Source organism: Pelodiscus sinensis, chromosome 28 (assembly GCF_052426305.1).
Source record: "Pelodiscus sinensis isolate ZL-2025 chromosome 28, ASM5242630v1, whole genome shotgun sequence".
Classification (NCBI taxonomy): domain Eukaryota; kingdom Metazoa; phylum Chordata; order Testudines; family Trionychidae; genus Pelodiscus; species Pelodiscus sinensis.
Window position 1 is genome coordinate 6,030,254 of NC_143079.1, and position 11,925 is coordinate 6,042,178.

At 58.5% G+C, this 11,925-nt stretch overlaps 1 protein-coding gene across 1 annotated transcript; it reads right to left on the reverse strand.

Annotated features, from left to right (window-relative positions):
- Positions 1–818: 818 nt before the first annotated feature.
- NUDT18 (nudix hydrolase 18) lies at positions 819–8,574 on the reverse strand. Its single transcript, XM_075911047.2, has 4 exons — positions 8,497–8,574; positions 7,458–7,618; positions 4,011–4,224; positions 819–3,365 (listed from the first exon to the last, which is right to left on the reverse strand). Exons 2-4 carry the CDS (start codon positions 7,614–7,616, stop codon positions 2,758–2,760), a joined length of 981 nt encoding a protein of 326 aa, XP_075767162.2. The 5' UTR covers positions 7,617–7,618; positions 8,497–8,574; the 3' UTR covers positions 819–2,757.
- Positions 8,575–11,925: the final 3,351 nt, after the last annotated feature.

Genomic DNA, 11,925 nt, shown 5'->3' on the forward strand with positions numbered 1-11,925 from the left:
TTCCTCAGTCTAGCTGGGGGGTTGATTTTATTGCGAGGTCCATGTAGTGCCAAGAGCAGGGCACAGGCACGGCCGTAGCCAGCGACAGTTTCCAAGCGGGATGGGCCTACAGTTGAAATGCCCCCCCTTAGAGAGCCCCAACCAGCAGCTGCCCTGACGTCAGGCCCCTTTCATGTGGTGCCTACTAGACACCCCGCCCTGGGCCTGCACACGCTCCGTGTCTGCCCGTTCCCCTCTTGGCTCAGGCACAGTCCCATTGGAGATTGAACCCAGCCACTGAGGTTTTTGGAAACACAAGCACCTGCTTCCATATTTAGACAGCGCGAAGGGCTGCTTTGCAGGGTGCGGCTTGAGCCAGTGAGGTTTTGCAGAAAAGCAGGGCCGGCATAGGCACTCAGCAGGAACGCTCCTTCTTTCCCCTCCTGTCCCTGCTGCCGTTCTCCGTTCCAGACTCCTCTGGCACTCGCTTGCCGTGCGTCGCGTTTGCCGCACAAACACCTTGTTTAGCTTTCAGGCTTAATCCAGGGCCTGGCGTCAGGCACAGCACTGGAGCAGCAAATGCACGCTCAGAACGGACACAGTGACAAACAGCCGGGGACAGAGAACAGCCCGGCCGGAGAAGGAGACACGGGCCTTTGCCTGCCCAGCATTGGCCTGCAGGTCCCTCGCCTGCGCGCTGCAGGAGAGCTGGGCAAAGGTTGACCAGAACATTGAAACACGTTGGGGAAATCGGCATTCCCGGGCTCTGCTGTTTTTCCCTCCCAAAACAGTTTAAAAAAACTTTAAAAAAATGAAATGTTTTGATTGGACACAAGCTGTCATGTTGCAACAGCCTTTATTTGGAACATGAAAGTGATAAATGCTCACAAGCCGCCCTGTTTCAGCCCCCAATTTTTTCCCCCCAACTTTTTAATTCACCAAAAGTTTCATTTCTGGTTCGAGCAGAGGTGGCAGGGAAATGAAATGAGCGAGTTCCGTCTCTGTTCTGGAGCCTGGGCTGGCTCCGGCATGCAGCAGCGCAGGAGCAGGCTAGGAATGAGGAGGCAGCGCCCAGCGGCGGAAGGAGCTGGGTGGACCAGGCTCAGTAAGTGCTGCCAAGGCGGCTGAAAGGCCCTGGGCTTCCTGCTGCCGAACGGGAGGCGCAGGGGACAAAGCGAATCTCTCTGTTGTGGGGCTCTCACTGTCTCACTGCCTGTGCCCTGCTAAGTGGAACCAGGGCTGGGCCTAGCGAGGCCTGTTCTGGAGACTGGCACAACCTGGCATTGCCTGCAGCAGGAGGGCTATGCTAGATGGGCGCAGAGTTAGGACAGATGTTCTGGTTCCAAGCATGCTCGGAACCAAAGGAGATCTGGAACATCGGCTCCACCGCCTGGCCTCCCATAACCGGTAACAATCCGACCGGCTCAGGCCTTGCAGAAATGGGGGGGGGGGGGGCCCTCTGGTCCCAGAGCAGCTTGCCCAGCTATGAAGCTGAAAGCCCCACAAAGAGTCCAACGCAGTTCAGCCTCCATCCCTGGGGTCCCAGCGGCTCCACCCAGGCTCCCAGCTCTGCCACCCACCAGCTGCATGAGCTTACGCCAGCCACGTCCTCCTTTGTGCCTCAGTTTCCCCACCCACCCAGGGAAACACCATCAGCCTGATTGCAGCATGAGGTTTGGCTGTACATAAGGTACTTTCCAAGGGAGGGCAACATGTGCTTAGCCCGGAGCAGGGAGCGAAAGAAACAGGGACGTGCTGCTGCCTTCCAGCTGGCCTGGCCTGCGCGTCACCTTTGCCATGTCTAATAAACTTTGCGTGGTGCTTCCAAACACAGCCCGGCTTTAATCCCGGCAAGGAACGGCACCCGGCCCTCCAGAGACACGGCCACTTTTATTTGCGAGTCCCAGCTGTAAACAAGCTACCCTGGCCGGCTCGCTGTGTCCTGCCTCGAGGACATGAAAGGCAAGAGCCTGGGACCCTGGCGCTCAGTCAGCTGGAGGAGCCGCCCGCTGCCCAAAGGACACGTCAGGTCAAGGCCTGAAAAGCCCCCCCCTTCCCCATCAGGGGGCTGCCACCCCCTGCCCCTGGGTGCAGCGAGGGGTCCCGCTCACCCTTCCTTCGCAGGGCGGGGGAAACGGGCTTGCGGGCACCTCCCCTGGGAGGGCTGCGGGGTGACAGGGAACGGGCGGACCAGTGACCAAGCCTCAGGGCTGGTGCATGTCTCTGAAGGCTGCTGAACCCAAGACCGTGCGGGATTTCAGCAGCAGCTCCCAGGGCGCGAGCGACACCTCTCCATCCATGGCCCAGTGCGGTTCCCCAGGGATGGTCAGAGGGTTTGCTACTGACACCCAGCACCGGGGTGAGGAACCTAAGGCCGGGGAGCTGCACCCGTTTGGCTCCCGAGGCGTAGGGCTCCCCCAAAGCATTGGGGAGTCCACGCTGGGGCACATACAACCTACTAGGCTACCCCCCTCCCCAGGCGCACGAGGGGAACGTGGGGAGCGTCTGTCTCCCCAGCCGGGGGCCACGTCAGCGAGGGATCAGTTTGATTTTTTGCCTCTCACTGGTGTGCGGCCCCCGGCTGATTTTCCTGTGGGTCAGCGGCCTCCGCTCTCTGCCCCTGCCCTAGGAAAGGGTGGAAGAAGCCACGTAGCAGATCCTAGCGAATGAGCCCATGACTGGGAGCCGGGCTCCTGTTCTTTGCCCCCCTTTGCTTTGTGGCCGTGGGCCGGCCGGTGCCTGTTTCCCCGTAGCAGCCCCCGGCACCGCTCGCCAGCGTCAGTAGCTGCGAACTGGGACGACGGCGGCGGAGCTGAGTCGCTGGAGGATGCGGCTTCGCAAGCTGCTCTCCTCGATCTTCCACCACCACAAGCTCCCTCCGTGCAGCTCGGGCGGCGTCTCCCGGGCGCCCCCGCCAGCCCCCGTCACCGCCAGCAGCACGTTGAAGCAAACGCCGTCGGCCTTCCCAGCGCTCTTGCCCTGATGCTGCACCCCTAGCACCCCGTGGGCCTGCACAGCCGGGTGGGGGAGCAGGCTGTGCTCCTGCAGCAGCTGAGCGGCCGCCCCCAGCAAGCTGGGTTGGATTTGGCCGGGGGAGGCAGTGCACGCGCACACCGGCAAGTGGGGGGCCCCCACGGCGCTCAGCAGCACCCACAAGTCACCAGCTTCATTGGCAAACGCAGCCAGGAGCCGCTGGCAGACCAGGGCACAGGGCATCTCCTCCGGCAAGGTGGCTGGGTGGGACGGGCTGTCTCGGTACCGCATGGCGAGGTCCATGAGGGGCAGGATGTCCCGGGCTCGCAGAGGAAGGGCTGGAGATTCTCGGTCCCACCACCGGGCTTGCAGGGATTCAGCATCTGCGTCCTGGGGCGTCTTCAAGGTCCCGCCTAGGCAGAGAACAGACAACACCCAGCGGGGAGCTGAGCTCCTTGCACGCCGAGCGGCCCAGGGCTCAGAAGGGGGTGGCGGGGAGGATACGTGTCTGGGGGAGGGAGGAACCAAGCAGTTAAGGGAGATGCTTCGCAGGTAACTGGTTAACCGGCTACCCATTCGCATCCCTAGTTTAAAACATCCTTGGCTGCCCCTCCATCTTCCCTGCAAAAAGTCGTAGCGCCAATGGCGGAGCCGGGAGACACGGACCCCTTCTCTGAGCTAGCAGGGCTGTAATTGACGAGCAGCAGCTGAGGCTAGCTGCAAGGGCCGTGTCATGCTCCTTACCACCAAGAGCTGCCGTTCCCCCCACCCAGCCCCCATCTTCCCTGCGGCCCCCCCCACCCAGAAGCAATGGCGCAACCCCACCCGAGGCAGCTTACAGGGACGGGGGCAGGGGGAGGAGAAGGCCTTGAAGGCGCCTTCCCTTTTCGTTCTGCTCCGAGCTGGAGCCAGGGGGCCGGGCGCAGCTCCACATGGGACGCTCCTTTGGTTCATTCCAGGGGGACAGCCAGGAGGCTTCAGCCCCAGGGGCCGAGCTTGTTGCCTGCAGCCCTCCCCCATTTTAGCCCCCAAGCCCCACGGGGGGAGGGGGGAAGCACCAGTTGGCCGCGCGAGGAAGACGAAGCGAATCCAGATGGGGCCTCTCTCCTCCACGGCCAGCAGGGTGAGGGGCTCGCACTCCAGCCCCGTCTCCTCCTTCACCTCCCGCTTCATGGCCTCCACGATGGTCTCGTTGGGCTCCATCCGCCCAGCAGGCAGGTACCACGTCCCGTAGCACTCCTGCTTGGCCTCCTGCATCATCAGCACCTCGTTCTGGGAGCCAGGGAAAAATCCCAGGTCACACCACCGGCCCCAGGGCCAGCGCTGCGACCCCATGTAGTCAGTTAACAGGCTGAATGCTGGGTGAACCGGATAACCGGTAGGTGAACTGATTCATCGGGATTTTTCATCCCTAATACATCCCCCTACTGAACATCCGCCACCAAGCACTTTGGACTAGCACCTGACAACTAGAATGTGAAACTGGCTAGAAAAGGAGTCAAACCAGGTGCATCGTCATCATGAGGTATTGTTTCTTAGCTCCAATGGGCCGGACAGGCTGTTAGGTTTGGCCAGTAGCATCATGCTCGCTAGTGGAGATGCCGATTATCCTGGCAAAAAATGTGCTTTTGCTTGCACAGTTTGTGTGTTTGCTGTCAGCAAAAGAAGGCAAAAGGACTCTTTGCCCAGGATAATCTGCATTTACATTAGGGCGTCTGCCCACAGAAATGCTGCAAAAACCAAGGGGAATAAAATTGATTAGAAAAATAAAATGAAAAAAATGAGACATTTAAATGAGATTTTAACTTACATACATTTCTTTTTAACGATAAACCTCAATAAAAAATGTAATATGAAATCATGATGACCTAAAATAAAAGGCCTAGTCTTCCTTTGCTCTTAAAAAAATCAATTAAATTAAAAACCGCATTAGGTATTACAAGTTTGCTGCCATGCTTTAAAACGAAGTCAAAGTACGGAAAGTCATTGGTTAAGCAACTGCAACCAGAGTTTGCTGATATTCTAACCTAGCTTTTGATAATCTTTAATTAAAATTGAAAATAAGTCACTGACTACAGTTCAAAGCTTAAAGTGAAGAAACCAACCAGGAGTGCTCAGAGTATGACAACTTCTTTCCCCCTATCCAATCTAGGAATACACTCTAGGGCTGTGTCTAGACTGGCAAGTTTTTCCACAAAAGCAGCTGCTTTTGCGGAAAAATTTCCAGCTGTCTACACTGACCGCTTGAATTTCCGCAAGAACACTGACGATCTCATGTAAGAAATCAGTGCTTCTTGCGGAAATACTATGCTGCTCCCATTCGGGCAAAAGTCCTTTTGCACAAAAGGGCCAGTGTAGACAGCTCAGATTTGTTCTGAGCAAAAAAGCCCCGATCGCGAAAATGGCCATCGGGGCTTTTTTGCGCAAAAGCACGTCTAGACTGGCACGGATGCTTTTCCGCAAAAAGTGCTTTTGCAGGAAAGTGTCCGTGCCAATCTGGACACTCTTTTCCGCAAATGCTTTTAATGGAAAATCATGCCAGTCTAGACGTAGCCTAGGTGTGCAGAAGAAAGCTACAAATTCAAAAGGAAGTGGGACCCGAAAAAGATCACTTTGGTTAATTAACAGATATTCCTTTGTTCACTAAATTAGCTGATTTGAAATACAAAATTATGTTTTGATATTCTCTCCCCCTCCCCCCAATTCTGTAACCAACTCATTTAAGGAAGTTTTATGTAACTAACCAAAAAAATTACAAAATGCTTTTTTGTGTGTTTGTACTTGAATTCCAATTTCTGTCCAAACAGAGCTTGACACAAATTACAAGCAACAAAATCAAATCAACTGGGACATCATTTCCAATCTTTTTTGATGTGAGGGACCGGCCTGCTGCTTCTCAATTGTACCTCGGGGACTGGACCCAGTTGTTGAAAAACACTTTCTAATACAATAGAACCTCAGTGTTGACCATGCACCTCGTTTGGAACTTGAATACACAGACAGCAACAGAGAGAAACAAATAAAAAAAGCAACTCCAGTATGGTACTGAGTTAAACATCAACCACTACAAAGATAAAGAACACTTTTAAAAAGATTTGACAAAGGAAACTGTCTTTGCTTGTTTCATTTAAGCTACAATGGTTAAAAAAACTATTTTTTTCAGCACAGTAAAGTTCCATAGCTGTATGAAGTCAATGTTCAGCTGAAAAGAATTAAGAATTTCAATAAAGGTATTGAGTATCAGAGGGGTCGCCGTGTTAGTCTGAATCTGCAAAAGCGGCGAGGAGTCCTGTGGCACCTTATAGAGTAACCGAAGTGTAGGAGCAGAAGCTTTCGTGGGCAAAGACCCACTTCTAAAGGTATTAGCTCTGTCAAGAGATTTAAAAAATTAATCGCGATTAATCGCGCTGTTAAACAATAAGAAGACTCCAGCTGATCCCGGGCTCCATGGTGCGCTGCCCCTTTGAAATTCTGCCGTGGCGTTCCAAAGGGGCATTTAAAGGGGCAGCACCATGGGAGTCCAGGATCAGCTGGAATCCCCAGCTGACCCTGGGCTTCATGCAGCGCTGCCCCTTTGAAACTCCGCAGCAGTTTTTCAAAGGGTCAGCACCACACAGCTGACTGTGGGCTCGGGGCAGCGCCACACAGCTTATCCTGGGCTCCACTTGTTCTGCCCCTTTGAAACGCAGCCGTGGCGTTTCAAAGAGGCAGCGCCGTGGAAACACCTGCGATTAATGCATGTTTAAACGATTAACGTGTTAATTCTGCTCTGCATTAATCACAGGCATTAATGCACATTAATTGACAACCCTAAGAGGTATGTTACGCTACAGAATTGTTAAAACAAATATTCTCCAGGGTAGCAAAAAGAATCGTGTTTATTTAAAGACTGTATTTAGCTGCAAATCAATGTTTTCATCTTCACCAACCAATGAGACTCAACCTTTTGTTAGGAAAGTAACTAAAACATACAAATGCACAATTATATTAAAATCTATTCTTTAAATCAAGGTTTCCTGATTACTCATTTAAAACAACCCATCCCAGCCAAAAAAAGAAATCACACATCTAGCAGATGACACTATACCATCAAAAGTTACTAGTCTAGTGCCTTCGTTGTTGGAGCTTTGTTCGATTTAGTTGTTAGTAACACAGGCAAAGAAGTTGGGTTTCACTCTATGTTGTGCTACTGACTCACTGTGATGTTGAGCACATCATCTCACCTCTCTGTGCGCCTCGGTTTCCCCAGAGGTAATGTGCAGAGAATACTTCCCTCACCTTTGTAAAAGTGCTTTGAAACAAAGTGCTAGTTAATTTAAAACCACAGGCCAAGATTTCCAAGAGTGGCCAGTGATTCGGGGGACCCAAACTGAGACAGCTTGAAAGGAGCCGGATGTGCAGCACTTTCTGGACTGTGGACGTTCACCCTGCAGCGACTCGATGCCACGGTGATGGGCACCATAGGAGAACCCCAAGCCGTAGCTAGCGCCGTGGGGCTCCCTCACCTGGTCGTTCAGCAGGACGGCCAAAACGATGTAGCAGACGGTCTTCCGCACTCTGACAGGGTGAGTGGACGCGGGGGCCGAGTCGTACCGCTCCTGCACCTCCCAGCCTCTGCCACTCAGCACGGCGTCCAGCTCCTCCGCCGGAGCCCCGGAGGCCATGGCTGCAACACCCCAACCCCCCCCCACAGGTCAGACACCCAACAGGAGGGACCAGGGGGCTGTGGGGACGGGAGCAGGGTGACCTGAGCGCCCTTGAAATGGGGGGGCCCAAGGGGTACAGATGCTGGGGGGGCAGCTGTCTTCCTGCACCCCAATACTCCACACCAGGAAGGGGGTCATGGGGGGGCGGGGGGAGCAAAGGCTCCAGCGCACTGGGGCCAGCTGGGATGGGGGGGGGGGGTTGAGCCCCAAATAGCCCCGCCCCCTTGCACCCCCCCATCTCTCATGGGGGTCAGCAAGAAAAAGGGGGGGCTCTGAGAGCTGGGGCTTAAGGGGCAGGAACGGGCTGGGGGACCCCCCCCAGAGCTGGGGAGACAATGGGGGGGCTGGGGGGCCCCTAGAGCGGGGGGGGCTGGGGAGACAATGGGGGGGCTGGGGGGCCCCTAGAGCGGGGGGGCTGGGGAGACAATGGGGGGGCTGGGGGGCCCCTAGAGCGGGGGGGCTGGGGAGACAATGGGGGGGCTGGGGGGCCCCCAGAGCGGGGGGGGCTGGGGAGACAATGGGGGGGCTGGGGGGCCCCTAGAGCGGGGGGGCTGGGGAGACAATGGGGGGGCTGGGGGGCCCCTAGAGCGGGGGGGCTGGGGAGACAATGGGGGGGCTGGGGGGCCCCTAGAGCGGGGGGGGCTGGGGAGACAATGGGGGGCTGGGGGGCCCCTAGAGCGGGGGGGGCTGGGGAGACAATGGGGGGCTGGGGGGCCCCTAGAGCGGGGGGGGCTGGGGAGACAATGGGGGGGCTGGGGGGCCCGGGCAGGGGGCGGGGCCGGGCCCCGGGGACTGAGGCAGGAGGAGTCGGGAGCCCCCCTGGCTCCCCCCCACTTACTCCACTTTCCCCGGCGGCCTCCGCTCCCTTCCCCTCCCACCCCGGAAGAGGCTGGCAACGCTCAGCTGCCATTGGCCGGCTGGGGCCCGCCCCTCCCCTTCCATTGGGCAGGAGGGGCGGTCACTCAGCCGGCCCAGGCGGGGAGGAGGAGCCTCTTCTTAAAGGGGCCGCGTCACCCCCCCACCCCCCTCCAAGGGCTCGCGATGTCCTGCTCTGGGCACCTCCGTAGCGACGTGGAGGGCGGGGCACCCTGGACCCCTGCCATAGGGCAGCCCCCCCCCGGGGCATTGGGGCAGTGCCAGCCCCCTCCCTCAGGGTATCAGAGGGCAATGCCAGCCCCTCATTTTTTCTTATGTGTGGAATAAGTTTTGTTCCGTGCACCGAGGCATGTGCGGACGTGCTCCGTAGGTAGAAACCCAGGCTGCCGGCTGGGGGCGCTCTGCTACTCCGCTGGGCGGCATTTGAATCTCGCCCGGGCGGCTGCCCAAGCACTCGGCTTACGGGGAACACTGGTCCTGAGCCAGGACGGGTGCCTAGGCGCTGGGGGAACCCCATCAATCATGAGCGGGAACTGGCCTGAGCCCCATCAAACTCATGGCACTGACTAGCTGCAGGCAGCGACGGGGTTCCACGCAGGGCTGGGTTTGATGTATCCACCTCGTAGGGGAAGCTCCCTGAACCCTGGACACCCCCCTCCAATGCCTGGAGCCGGGAGAGTTTCGGAGGCTTTTTGCTCACTCAAAGGGTGTCTTTGTCTCCTGGAAAAAGGGAACTATCTGGCCTCCCACCCAGAGTCACAAGCGACGGGAGAGGCCTGTGGAAAGCAGGGAGAGCGTGTGGCCCAGCCAAGCAGAGCAGCGTTCAGCTGGCCAGCAGCCAAGCGGAGCATCTGGTCTAAACTTACCCCAGCGCCTCACTTGACAGGGTCTAATTCACAGCAGCCTGAAATGACCGGCTCTTAATCTGCGGGGATTGGCTGCTTGATCCCTCCCTGACCCGGGCTGACCCTGCCTGGCCGGCTAAACTCTCAGCTCTCACTCATCTGCAGGGCGGAACCAGGGCCGTTTCTTTTAGCTGGCGGGCTGCGGGTGCGGAGGAGCCGCAGCGCCTGACTTGCAGGCGGAGTCGAGCGCTGGAAGGAGCCCTGGAGTGGCCTGCAAGAACAGGGAGGAGAGACGGGATTCCCCCATCCTCTCTGAGCTCCCAAAGGCTGTGAGTCTGGCTTGGCAGACAGGACGGACAGGGCAGGCTCTGTGAAGCATTGTCCAGGGGCCCCATGTCCGGCACAGCAGACGGGGAAATCTGACATGGGCCCCAGGCCAGCCCTTCCTGGTCCAAGATCTCCAAGTGCTTCGCAGACATCAGTGGGTTCGCCCTCCGGGAGGCTGCTCAGGATTGCTGACCCCACCCGGTCGGGGAGAGATGGGACCAGAGCCCAGAGCTTCTGACTCCGAGCCCAGCCCCGGCTCTGCTCACTACACAACACTCATCCCACGAGGTAGACATCAGAGCTGAGCCCTGACTCCCAGGCAGGCCCCCCCCCCCCCCCGCTCTGACCACTAGACACCGCTTCCCTCCCACAGCTCTGAGGGCCTCGCTTGTTGCTCTCGCCAGAATGCACCATCCCGTCCCAGGGGCTGCCCACCGAAAGCCCCATCTGTGATACGGGTTCATGGCCATGGGAAATGGACCCTCACAAGGGGAGTGTTTTGGGCAGAGAATTATGGGCATTGCTGTGGAGAGGCCGGGCTCCAAGTGCAGGCGTCCCGGGGTCAGCACAGGGACCACAGGGCAAAGCTTCTGGGTGATTGCGGCCAAACGAGCCCTGAGCCACGGGGCCCGGAACACAGCCCTGGTGCAACATCATCCAGGCACGCGCCGAATCCCGAGTCAGTGCCGGGGGTGAGGCCAAGCCCAGGATGTGCGGCACCAAATACAGCCTGAGCACAGTGATCCGCCCCACACTGGGAGGTGCAGCAAACGCCAGGCTCCCCCCACTCCCCCGGCGACGTCTCAGCATCGTCCCACTGGGGCACCCCACACGGTGCCAACAGGCAGGAGGGCAGCCGAGCGAGTGTCACGCCCCTGCTGCCTACGCGACCAGCTCCTCGGTGCCTGGGTGGAGGCCCTGACTCGCGTTAACGGGCACAGCCACGAGTTTGGGTCGGGGAGGGTGTTCTAAGCCGACCAGCCCCGTCCCACGCCTGCACCAGCAGAGCAGCCTCACGCCCGCCACGACCTTCGGAAAGCACTAAGCAGCCGCCCGGGTCCTGCGTGGGGAGGGTGGCCCTGGTCTGTGGAGAGAGGGGGCATCTCTACCGACTGGTGCAGCAGAGAACAGATGGGAACAGGCCCTCCGGCAAGGCACGGGCGCTGCAGGAGGAGAGCGGCTCTGTTGCTTTGCCCAAGCTGGGGCTGCCTGGGCGTGTGACAGATAGGGAAACCGAGGCAGGGCCGGGTAGCCTCCCGCCCTCCCGGTGCAGCTTCCCACCTCAAGCAGGGTCGCCAACTTTGCAATTCAAAATGAAGGGATTGGTTTCTTAGCACCCTGCCCCACCCTTCCTCTGAGGATCAATCATTGTTATGAGCAGCACCACGCTTCCCGGGGTATCTCGCTGCTTGGAGCAGCGCTCCGCAACCCGAGCGTGTCGTCCAGAGATGAAAAATAAGGGACGTCCCTTGTAATAATGGACTGGGGCAAACGTACCCCCAAGCCACAGCCGCCTGGGGACTCCAGGCCTTGCCCCATTTCCGCTCTGGTCCCCAAGCTCCAGGGAGAGCCCAGATATGTGCTCTCCTTGGGCGGTGACATCCGAGGGCGTGAGCCCCCGCCTCCTGCCTTTGTTACGCCTGCGGGGAGGGACCACCCGTCCAGCAGGCTGGGCGGCTGCTGCCCGATCTCACCCCACTTAGCTCGCTCAGCCCCCGTGCCCAGCAATGAGAGCGCAGCCCGGAGGGGCGCAGGCAGGAGAGCGGAATAAACCAGAGGGCTGCGGGGTCACCTCCTGCAGCCCCCGGTGAGATCGGAAAGGGGTCACGCCAGTCTGCCTGCTGGGATCTCCCGGGCCTGGAGAGAGAATCCGGGGGGCCAGCTGGAAGAGTGGGGGGCTGCTCCCAATAGACAAACCCCTCAGAAACGCCCCCCTCCCACAGCTCACTACCCCCCTAACCAAGCTTCCCACACTGGCAGGGCCCAGGATACCCACTGCCCCAGTTTTAATGCCCAGCCATGGTGTGGATTCTCAGGCAGCCGGCAGCGGGGACCAGGGAGAGGTGGGGAAGGCCGAGCGAGATCTGGGTCTCAAGCGTTGCTGGCTGCTGGCTCGGATCCAGTGCCCATGGTTAGACCCCCGCCCCTCCTGCCCTGCCCCAAGCCACCTGCAAAGGGGAGAGCGGGAGAGAGAATTCAACAGACACGGACTCTGCACG